At 37.2% G+C, this 12,581-nt stretch overlaps 1 protein-coding gene across 2 annotated transcripts in view; it reads right to left on the bottom strand.

The window, feature by feature from the left end:
• The window catches only part of LOC306843723 (transcription factor IIIB 90 kDa subunit-like), a 57,317-nt gene that overhangs the window by 25,705 nt on the left and 19,031 nt on the right, over nt 1–12,581 (bottom strand). For both annotated transcript variants that reach the window (XM_079375364.1, XM_079375363.1), the window contains 6 exons: nt 10,048–10,197; nt 8,533–8,626; nt 8,176–8,302; nt 7,622–7,661; nt 7,177–7,272; nt 6,726–7,016 (listed from right to left, as the gene is read on the bottom strand). In XM_079375364.1, the coding sequence (XP_079231490.1) occupies nt 6,726–7,016; nt 7,177–7,272; nt 7,622–7,661; nt 8,176–8,302; nt 8,533–8,626; nt 10,048–10,197 (798 nt within the window). The remainder of the gene's footprint in view (nt 1–6,725; nt 7,017–7,176; nt 7,273–7,621; nt 7,662–8,175; nt 8,303–8,532; nt 8,627–10,047; nt 10,198–12,581) is intronic.

Here is a 12,581-nt window from a genome sequence, read left to right as displayed (position 1 = left end):
GACAGGTGATCTGACCAATCATTACACCGAATCTGCCATTTTTGTCCGTCGAACAAAACATTCAAATGGTGTGTATTGACAGATTTCCATGGTTGAAAAAAAGATACCTTCTGGTGTTCATTCATGTTTACGTCATGCTAGTGAGGAGGAGAAGATTATCGGTTCATGTGCCGCTTGAACTGAGGCTCTACAGCAATCTGTCACAGCACATTAAAGAGCCACAAAATGGTATTTATTGTTGAATTTCTTAAAAAATGGCAAAATTTGAAAGCTGAGACTTTGTTTCATAACTAAATTATCCTACTCTGTCATGTCTGTAGGTGTGTTTTCACTGTGTGAGAACATGTATAGTGTGAGAGTGGACATAGCATCAGTAACGAAGGGGGCAGTTCTTTGCGAAGGGTCAATGAGTATGCAAAAAAAGCTGTGACAATTCCTCAAAATTCTACTTTTGTGTTCCACAGAGAGAGGAACAGGGTTAGCCACAACATTAAGTTGAGAAAATGATTAAAGTCTACTCATTTTTGGGCCTTTGGGCCTTCGAAAATGTGGCACGTTGTTTGCATGATGATATTAAGAACACAAAACATGATTAAATGCTCAATGTAATATGCTCCAACATATTTCAATGACAAACGAGCCTCTAATATGAGTATGCACTTGACTGAACATAATCCAGATTACATAATGAATCATTATGCAAATAAACAGATCAGCTTGATGCTCCACTGTGAAATGCCACAGAGATGAATGAATATTGGGAGCAACATTTGCATTTTGAGACTGAAAGTATGGATGTTTGTAGAGTATTTTATAAATCATTATATTATAAACTACAACCTGTGATTTGCTGTAAAAAATAATAATACCTTCCATCTGTTTGTTTCCATTGAATCAAATCAATTTATAGATCAACTGGTGTAATCCTTTGAGGATGAATTATTAGATTTCTCATAATGCCAACAAGAGAGACGCCCATGTTATGAAGAGCCACTGAGATTTACTCTAGATGTAAACTAGCTTCTTTTGCTCAAAATTTGAAAAAGAATCAAAAGATCTTGAGGACTAAGAGTTTCATGCTCATACAAAAACGAGGACAAGGTGGAAAAAAAATCTCTTGCAATATGGCACGATAACCTCCGAGGGCCTTTTCCAACCTCACCACCTGCTCACACTGTCTGTGCCATGGGCAAGCAGGCCAAGAAGTGAAGAATAAATGTGTGTATGTGTGTGTATATTCTTGTCTGAGGGTCAGCTACAGTAGGCAGCTACAGTATCTTTTAAATCAGACTCCACATTGACATTCTGCACATGCAGTGTACTACAGATGTGGACGGACTATAAAAGAGCCTTTTGCTCTCCGCTATCCCTCAGCATGTTTTGATCACGTCAAACACATCTGCTTGAAAGGTTAAATTCTGTATTTGCCTGCAGAAGCTGTGCTTTCCCATGCGTCATTCCGTGAATGTCCTACTAGATATCTGTCATCTCCATCTACACGCAGTCTCCCATCACTCTCTCGTTCCCCAAGCCATTGGTCAATTGCTCTGAATCAAGCACAGCTGTCTGACTACATGCAGGCCATTAGATCAATACTTTACACATGCAAGCAGAAGTGGCATTAACAGCAGAGAGAGGGAGGGACAGCACTCAGAGCGCACTGGACCGTGAGGCAGCATCACCACAGCCGAAGCTCAGCGAACAACAGGAAATGCGGTGCAGCAATGCAGTATGGGAGGAGTTGCAAGCAGGTGTAATCAATCAGTGTCCATGCTGCAGGACACTCATGACATGCCCCCTCAATACATACAGACAGGACAATTTCACTTTTTTACCCCTGGAATAGGCACTTAAAACTGTAAGCTTTAGGGGCCGTTTATAAGGTTATCTTGGTGCTGTTTTTTTATTGTTTTTTTCAGGGACTCACAGCATGAGCGCTGCATTTTTTAAATGCTGTGTCTATTAAAAGAAGTTCAAATTTATCACAACATTACAGTATGTACAATGTACAGTATGAAAAAAATATTAGCATTTATACTGTATATTAGTGTTTATAAACATTAACTGAGTGTTAAATGATGGCAAAGCAGTGTTATTTTAGTGTTATCTATTATTACAGTACTTTTTAATACTTTTTGAATAAGCTTTTATTGTTCAATTTTCATTTTAATTTTAGTTGAATTTTTAGTAAATTTGCTTTTGTCATTATCATTAGGTTTAAAATATTTCTATTCAGCTTTAATCTATTTTTATTTCTGCTTTAGTAATTTTAACACTTCAACTTAAGTCAGTTGTAAAGGCAACATTTCCATTTTTCATCTAATATTTATACTTTATTTCAGATTTATTGAGATGAACAAACCTATTTAATAGTCTTAGTTAGTTTTAGTTAACAATAACTAATAGTTTTAGTTAACAAGAACAACACTGCAAGAAAGGCAATCTACATGCACAGATTGTACAATGTACAATTAAATATACAAATATCAACCAATACACAGAAAAAACTCTAATAATGGCTGATAACCACTATGGTATAAATATATTATACTCCCCTAGTAAGAACGGATTGTGTGTGAACATCCTGTTGTTATAAGTCCATGAGGGGATGAGGAAACTCATTAGTATGCTCATTATAAAATCATTAGTGTGCCACATACTAATTGGATTTAAACCTATAGAGTCACATAACTGTCTTCAATAAGATCAATATGCGCCTTTTTTATATTAAGCCTTTTTCCACTTACATAGCAAAGAAAAGGAATGAGGAATGGGATTGGTAAATGTCACAAGCTGGATACAAACTGTTTCGCCTACATGAGCACCATAGGTCACCACACAAAAGCATGTGTGCTAACTGCTTGGTTCCAAAACAGTAACAGTACACACTGATGATTCAGAGTCATTTGGAAAATTTGATGAAAAACACGTCGTCCATGCTGGGGAAATTGAGATTCTTTTTAAAGCCCGAGTGGTCTATGCTCTCGGTAAAGCTGTGATGCCGGTACTGAGATTCTCAATGCTGCAAGCTGCTCATCACACAAGAGCATCACAATATCCTGATACCAAAGAGATTCAGGAAAGGGAGGGTTACAGGATGCTTTGTAAGAACAGGCAGGCCTCTCCTTTGAGGAAAGTTCCTCTCTTCTCTCAGTCGTGGATATGTTGGCTAATGCCTGGCATTTGAAACGGCAAAGTTCAAACAAGGTTCATAAAACCACAGCAAGCCCAAGGGAAAATCCTTCCCGTATTTTTATCTTTACATTCTCTCTCTCTCACGCACACACAGAGTCAATCTGAAATGCATTACCCAGGATCTGGTGGCCAGCTCTGTATGGGGTTGGATATATTGAATAGTGAAAAAGCAAAATTGATAATGGACTCCCAAACCCCTTTATCATCATAAGATAAAATTCATATTTCACTGCACTCGCTGGTCTGGAAAAATATACCTGCATTAAAACAGATGCTATTGATGGAAAGAAGGCTATAGAAGTGGCCAGTCGCTCCCTTCACTGCAGTGAAAGTGAGAGAACGAAAGAGAGAGAGTGAATCTCATGTATCCCAAGAGAACTGAAGAGACAGACAGTCTGAAAGAGTGAGACGCTTCAGTACCGACAGCCTGTCAGAGTGAGAGAGGCATCTGCCAGACCTCACACACACACACACACACACACATTCTTGGTCACTTGCTTTCTACCTCTCTCACTCACTCTCACTTTGTTTCTGTCTGTCTCATGTGTTCCCTATTTAGATAACACAAAATTTATGCAGACCTGCATACTGCAGCAGTTTAAAAATGCAGCTTTTTGCTCTTTCACTGCCTGCATTTCAGGCCCTGCTACACTGAAATATGTCTGATAATACAATTATAAATACTTATAAAGAAATAATAAAGTAAAATAAAATAACACAATAAAAACAGGAACGGACAACTATACAAAGTGTTTCCTTGCCTGAGGTTCCAGCATCCTTGTGACATGACATGACATAAAATAAAATTCTAACATACATTTTCTTCATAGCTGTGGAAAATATTTATTTTAATAAGCCTTTTTTTAATAATTTGTGCTTTGTTGAGAGCCTATTTTAATTCTACATTCTGGTTTGTGCTTAAACAATTCTCATAACTCTCTATATTTCTTGCTCTTTGTACTGTTTTTCTTCATCTTTCAGTGCACACACAAACACATATTCACAACCCAACATTCAGAGTGACCAGTGATGCATCTCTGGCCTTCATAGTCTGCTGTATGTATTGTTGTGAGCAGTGAGAGTCATCCATACTGAGTGGAACCCCATAAAGCCGTCTGTATGAGCGACTCTAAGAGGCTTTCACTCCTGCAGAATCATCACCTTCTCCTGCAAAAGTACAATGATGACGAGGGAAATGTATCAGCAAACTGACATGTAGTCCACGCAAAGCTGCTCAGACAGCAAATCACAGTCTGAACTGCTTTAAAATAAAGCAGCTCGGCTCCGATCTCCAAGACTGGCCTCAGGAGACATATGCTGCGTCCAGATAAACCACTGCTGCTCGTCATTCAGAGCTGCAGGGAACACCTAGGTCGAGGAGTCGTCAAGGGTCAGGGTCAAAGGTTAAAAGGGAATGGCCCGAGTTCAGCTAGCGAGCAGGTGCTGAGGTCAGAGAAGTATTGCTGAGCTGATCTTGTGATATTCTGTTGGGTCCTGTGACATTATATTTTCAGAGTTGTCTTTGATGAATTCCAGTCATCTAAAGCTCTTGGTAAATAAAGTAATCTGTTGCAGACAGCCACATCAATCAATGCATTCTTACCAAAAGATGGTTTGTGGATCAATACTGCTTAACCACGCTAACATTCAAAAGGTTTTTTTTGTTTGTTTGTTTTTTTTAAATAAATTAATACTTTTATTAAGCAAGGAATTAAATTGCTTAAAGTTGACAGTAAAGACTTTTACATAGTCAAATAAATAAACTTTATATTTATCAAAGATCTAACACAGTTTTTCACAAAAATATTAGGCAACACAAGTTGATAATAATAGTGAATGTTTCTTGAGCATAAAATCAGCATATTAGAATGATTTCTGAAGGATCATGAGACACTGAAGACTGAAGTAATGATGCTGAAAATTCAGCTTTGTCAGCACAGGAATAAATGACATTTTAAAATATATTAATATAGAAAACAGTTCTTTTAAATTGTAGTATTTTTGAGCAAATAAAAGCAGCCTTAGTGAGAATAAGAAATATTTGAACAGTAGTCCATTGTTTTTAACTGAACCCACTCATGTTGAACGACAGTCAAATACCAAATACAGTCATCTGTGCAAGTAAAACAGGACAGCATTTAATAACCTCGGAGTAAAGCTCCATACGTTTCCCATCTCTGAAATCATATGTTCTCTATAAACTGAAATGAGATCAGCATAAAAACATTATAATGAGAGTACATCTGTGGCTTTTGCTCTGCTGTACAGGATGAAGCAGACAGATTGGAGCAGCTCTTATTAAATGTCTTAAAAGGATTTCAAAAAGCTCTAAGTGATTATGTCTGACAGACCCTCCATCGGAGCGCTGACTTTCACAATAGCAAAGGGTTAAAGCTTTCCTAAAGATTAAACATTCACCGCACTTCCTACAGTCATACATCTTATAACAAAGAAACCCGGTGGCTCTGAAGAACAAAGTCTGCTTGATATAGTCAGGAAATAAGAGTTAAAAATGGAATAAAATATTATAAATAATATAATATTATTATGAAATAGTTCATTAAGCAATTCAAATCATTCATAAAATAATATAAAGAGTTCAGATGCAAAAGCCTCTAAGTGCCATTTCAAATTTTCTTCTAAAAAAATCATAATATGCACTGACAATAAATTTACAATAAGACAGTAAGTTCTATAAATAAGGAATCAGCAGTTTTACTTTCATGATGAATTTAAATACTGTGGCTAATCTGATTATGCATTCAGCCATACCAATAATCATACATGATTCCTGACCCCTAAAGTTCCAAGACATTTTCAGTCATCTGTCACCAGAATTCATTTGGTCTATTTTCCAGATTTTTCCACGACCTTCTAAAAATGGAATAATTGCTGTAACTTTTCCAAGCCTGGAAATCAAGCCATGGAAATCCCTAATATTTCCAAGTTTTCCAGTACTGTGGGAACCCTGGTACTTTGAGCCCTAATCAACACCTTTTACCACATTTCCCCTTAAAATGCCAACAGAAAATGTGAAAGGTTTGCAGATTCCATCTAGAACAGTGGTTCCAGACTTTTAGAGGCACCCAAATATCATAGAAATTATTTATTAATTAATATAAGTTTTTGAATTAATATATTAATAAAATCTTAATGAATTTAGCTAAAAACACTAAAAATAAAGATTAGAGATAAGATAGAGTTTTTTTTATTAATAAATAAATGATAAATTACATTACTTACTTATTTTATTTCCAGAGAGGTAATACTCATCAGTTTGAATAATATCTTGTCTTGGGAGTCTTTAAATCAAAACAGTTGAGAACCACTGATCTGGAACTACAAATGACTAACTTAACACATTTTATCAGAAAAGGTACCATCACTAGTAAAAAGGGAATGCTGAATGTTGAGTGTCTACAGTACAAGGCCACAATTTATCACATAAAACAGCAAAGAAAGACGCAGTAATGAATGCTTTGTTTGGCCAAAGACAACATCATACTGTACTGAGGAACTGGCACACTTACCGTTTGTTGTGTCCTCCTCTGTGATGCATTCCCGAATGGAGTCTGTTAGACCAAGACTGGCTGCACTGGGCAAAGGGCCGAAGAGCGCTGTCAGAGGCACATGTGTGGCCTGACTGGCGAGCGGTACTGTATCCCTACTCCCCTCCTGATCTTCCATTCCTCCCTGGTCTCCCTGTTCAAGCACCTGACTGATGAACTCCTGGTTGATATGTTGAGCTGCTGCCTCCATTTCCTCATCCTCTGGGTCTTCGTCTCCAGTCACCCCAGAGGCCAAGGACGCACAGTCATCATCTGAAAGAGTGTTACAGCATGAATCAAAAACCAATATCTGCACGTGAATCGGCATAAAACCACACAATAATCTCTATTAAGAACAAATATCATCAGCGGACTGTGCTCAGATGAGCCTAGGGGTACTAAATAAACATGCAGAGCACTTGATTTGATCTACCTTCTCTTGCGTAGGAGGCATAAATCCCTCTCAGTTTGGTTCTGCTGCTCGCTGCCAGCTGTGTCTCAATCTCATCACGGTATGAGTTGATCTCACCTGCAGACAACATACACATAAGCCTGATGTCTCTGATTGACAGTTTGATTTTTCGTCTGAAACATATTCAGCATGCAACATGAATTCCCTGGTAGAGTGTGTTCAGATTACGTATGCTAATGGAACATCAAGTAATAACATATAGTCCTAATATATGGAGACATTTATTGAAACAGCTGCTGTCAGTAAGATGGGCACTTCAAACCATAAGGGAATTTGCCATTCATAATCATTGGAAACATTTTGAAATGCTTAGTGTAGCTGAGATAACGCACCGCAGAGAGCATTCAGATGTCATGTTGAGTCAATAAGAGAGAATCAATATCTTATTCCAGAAGGACAGACTAACCTTGATATTCTTCAAGTTTCTTGGCCAACTCCTGCTCCATCTGAAACAATGACATTTCAATTAAGAGAACCATTTATCCAGAGTCTCATATGGCTGAAAATTATACTCATAGCTTCATATCTGGTCACACACACACACACACACACACTATTGTACACTATTGATTTTGTAATGTTTTTGAAAGAAGTCTCTTATGGAAGGTTGCATTTATTTGATCAAAAATAGAGTAAAAACAGCCATAAGGAATATTATTATCATTTAAAACAACTGTCTTGTTTTTGAATACATTACTCCAGTCTTCAGTGTCACATGACCCTTCAGCATTCATTCTAATGTGCTGCTTTGCTGCTCAAGACAGTTGAACATAGAACATGAAACAGTTGATGCTTAATATTTTTGGGGAAACAGTGATACTGATAATTTTTTTCAGGATTCTTTAAATAGGACAGCATTTATTTGAAATAGAAGGCTTTTGTAAATGTATTTATAATGTCATTTTTGATCAATTTAACGTCTCCTTGGTCTCAATGGTAATGTATCCCCCATATGAGTACCTGCTGCATCTTGAGTTTTTTCTTTCCTGCAACAAAAGATGGAGGATCACATTCTTTCTCAAGGTCCACTCGCATGAACTCATCGATGGTCAGGGCACTGGTGGGGGTATCCTCAAACTCTGTCAGTCTGGATGATACAGTAATTAAATTATATTTAATAATATTGACAAGCTATACCCAATATTGACTGATACTGATATGGTACCGATATATATGTAAATCCCTAGTTTTACTGTGACAATGTAAACGTAGGGTATTTAAGCATTATGTATCAAACATCAAAGTTGGGTCACTACTTTTTTTGATAATAGCAGACAATTTCCCTAAAAATATGTTCAGATCAGCCATGATATTCACCTTTTTCTCAGCGTGGCCTCACACACCTTGACAACAGATATCACCTCCTTCACTGTACGACGGAATTCATGCATACGAGCAGCTACAAGCAGAGCTGGGGGGACATAGGAGAGAAAATGAGGATAAATGTTTTGTCCCAAACCGTATTGTTCTCAATTTGTGTGACATTTCACCGCTGTGCAAATATACAATGTATGTATCATGCAAAAGTGTCGAGAGTGCATTTTCTATAGTAGTGGAGCATCTGTAAACAGAATCTCTGCAGATGCTGAGGTGTGTTGTGTGATACAGTAAATTAGTTAGTAGGCATTATGTAAATTGTGCTGCAGTGTTTAAAAGAACAACAAAACAGCATTTATTTGAAACACAGTATGTACTGTCAATGCCATCAATTTTAATGCATCTTTGCTACTGTAAATAAAAGTAAAAATATATGTATATTCTAAATTGTATCCTAAATTCAGCAAAAATCTGAGTGCAAGCTTACTAATGAATTATTATTTCTGGGTGAAAACATTCCCACAAACATATGCATAGTGAGTGACCCCCATTATCTTTCTTTTTTGTTTTTATCTTGATCTTTGTTTTTGCAGTGTTCTCACCCTGAGCCAGAAGGTGTAGTGTAGTTGTGTTTACTCCCCTCGCTCTAAAACAATCAACCTCAATACAGAAAACTGACATTTACACTTACCATATTCCCCTGAATACTGTGAATGATTAATGATGAATTATTAATTATTCAGATATTGCAGCAGCGGATGTTAGATGGGAAAAGTGAGACAGCAAGAGAAGGCTGAACTAGAGACGCAAGCAGGAAGTCTGCCTTCTATTCCTGAGCGGTTGAAGCATCTTGCTGACGACAGAGTGCAGAGACCAACGTGCTCTGCTTCAGATCAAGGGCACCAAGATCTGTGCGGTGGTAAAGCACTTGCCCTGATCTTGTTTTTATCCTTGTTATGGAACTCGCTGCTCCAGTTCCCATTTCAAACTTTTAGTACATTAAGGGATTTGCTTTATAATCTGACAGATGCGCAGAACTGAAGACTGAGAAAAACACGTAGACTATTTTCATTTCGAGCTGACAAAGGAAGCGCCTAGTGAATCTTTTAACAACTTGGAGGTTCATCCAAAACAAAGAAAGGCCTGAGGCTTAAAGGGATAGTTTATACAAAATTGAAGGTTATGTTATGATTCATAGTACATGTTGTTCCAAACATGTGTGCTTCTTTCTTCTGTGGAATACAAAATAAGATATTTTGAAGAATGTGTCAGCTGTTATGTGCAGTAATATGCATTAATAACCAATGGGGTCCAAAAGACCAGGTGGTTTGATCAAATATCGTTTTTTGTGTTCCCCAGATAGAAAATCATACAGGTTTGCAACGACATTAGGGTGAGTGAACAAAGACAGAATTCTCATTTTTGGGTGAACAAAACCTTCAAGAGATCTTTAGATACCAAGTTGTTAAAAGATTCACTAGGCGCTGTTTATCATTTGAACATTAGACAATCTACCTGCACCACACAAGCCTGATGGTCGCCGTCCCGTATGCATCCAGTCCCTTTTCATCCTCTGCAGCAGTCTGAGAGCAGTCATCGAAACCTCATGAGTCTTTTCACCAAACTCCAACATGTGGGCGAATCGTGGAATATACAGACATGGATCTACAGATAGAAATATACAGATCTGTAATCAGTGTCTGGACACCAACCTGAGAACATAACCTAAATATGTAACTTTGGATTGAAAACTGAGTTTGAGTTTATTACAAATCAAGTCTTCACATCTTTGTGTACCTTATATAACTGATGCCCTTTCAAAAGATTAAAAAAAAGCATAATTTTTTTATTGTTCTCCATGACTCATGTTGTTCTCTCATGTTGAATCTAGAACATGGTCCTCCTATGGGAATCTTTAAAAGAGGCTTGGCTTAGAGTCACTCTGTGGAAGCAAATATCCCTCACCTCCCCCTACTTCTAAGTCCTTGGGTAAACTCATTCTGCTGGCCCAATAAAGCACAAACATCACCGCTGTCCTAATAAGAAGGAAATGAGCTCAGCTAAGAAAGGCACAATCCACGATCCTATCTAGGCTACACTATAGGGACTGCACCTGCACTTACGAGACTATGTTCATTGAAATCTGCCGACTGTGTCTGTCACTGGCCTTTTTATACAGCTTGGTAATTTTATATTAAAATATAATATTAATGCAGTAGAGCAGAGCGGCTGACAGAACAAATATTCAGTACCATCTGTGAAACAGGAAATAGTTGAAGTCCTTTAAGAAAAATTTTATTTTCTCATGTAACATTCTTTGGAATGATCCATACTGCGCTGAAAAATAAAATTGATTTTCAGAATTCTATTTCAGTCATTGCTGTAAAATTATCTGATTTGTGAGACTGTAGCTGTCAGAGTTTGATTAAGGGAAAAGTGATAAATGAATACAGGGAGAAATAATCAAATAGATCTGTGAGAATTGTTGGTGGGGACGGGAAACTTGGCTTTACAGAAAGTGAAAATTCTTTATAAGAAAGCCACATGCTGCATATTCCAACAACAGAGCCCTTCTGAATCAAAAATTATGGATGATCCTTGTAATTTTGGTGCTAAAATGGGTTCTGATCTAGATTGAACAAAGACATGCCTTAAAAGATGCACTGAGGGATCAGACGCCTCAACTCAGTCTCTGACCTTGTCTTTCATTTGTCTGATGTGTCTGTAATTGTTAAAATCATCACTTGCTTGGGGGGAAGCTTGATTTTGACACAGTGGGAGTGCTAAATTGAAAGTGCTAATCAAGACCTTTTGCAATTAGTACATAGCAGAAGTGGTAACTGTATTCTTAATACACTTAATTCTGCAGCCCAACAAAGTGGAAATGTATAAAAATCCGCAATACTAAATAACAACGACTGTCACCTTAAGGAAACTGCAAGTATTATGGTGTTAAACCTCTATAAATAGTTCATATATCATACATTAGAGTTGTGTGGTGTGGGGTAGGGTGTAGTGGTATATGCAGCTGCCTGAAGTGTACATATGTGTAGACTCGTGTCCGAGAGGTTGAAGGTCTACTTCCCTTTTCCACTTGATGGAATGGAACGCACTTCAAAATGGTGGTGAGGATTATGGCATATAGTAAAGGAAAAACAGTATGTGAAATGAGTAGTGACTAATTCACAGTACTCACAAAACAGTAGGCAAAAAGTAGCTGGATGACTTACTACTTACTGTGAGATTTACAGTACTTATTAATAATTTCTGTTGTATCTGCTAACAGTGTCACATTAATGGCTTCTGCTGGTACACAGCTGCCTACTGTATTGCATTTTGACTGATTTGGTTTGCGTATTTGTTTAGATCCAGCATTATATCCACCTTATTTTTAATGTAAGAGTGGGTGCAGCCATTAGTACGTTGAATGTGCAAGACTTCTAGTGTCTGCTTCAGTTATTTTTAGCTATACAAAAACAGCCTTTAATGCTGCTTGATAATGCAAACTGGCATTTCTTAGCATATTATTTTAATCTATTACTGTAATCGTAAACACCGTTATTTGTGCATATAGTTTCACCATTTAATGCACTTTATTATTCTTCTAGTTATTTATCTTTTGCAGTATACACTACCATGCTAATACCAAAATGGCATGCTTCCATGACTGAAGCTTATTATGGTTTGAGCAGTCATCTTATGTGAGTTTGTCATATTAATCATACTTTCTCAAAGGATTATTAACCCCAGTTTCACAGACAAGGTTTAAGCCTAGTCCTAGACTAAAATGTAAATCTGAGCTGGTTTAACTGAAAGAAACTTGCACTGACTGATCTTAAAATATATCTGTTTCTTTGTTTTGTCTCAAGATGCACACCAGTAAGGTTTTTTTATATATATATTTTTTTTTAAGCACATTTATAAAAATCACTTAAATGTCCTAATTGAACTATGGCTTAGTCTAAGCCCTGTCTGTGAAACCGGGCCTAAATGCAGTAAAACATAAAACTTTTTAATTGGCAAAACATTACTCAGTGCACCTTTTAGAC

The sequence above is a fragment of the Barbus barbus genome (assembly GCF_936440315.1).
Source record: "Barbus barbus genome assembly, chromosome: 24".
NCBI lineage: Eukaryota > Metazoa > Chordata > Actinopteri > Cypriniformes > Cyprinidae > Barbus > Barbus barbus.
The sequence above is the reverse complement of the archived record's forward strand: the minus strand, read 5'-3'. Positions and strand labels throughout refer to the sequence as shown.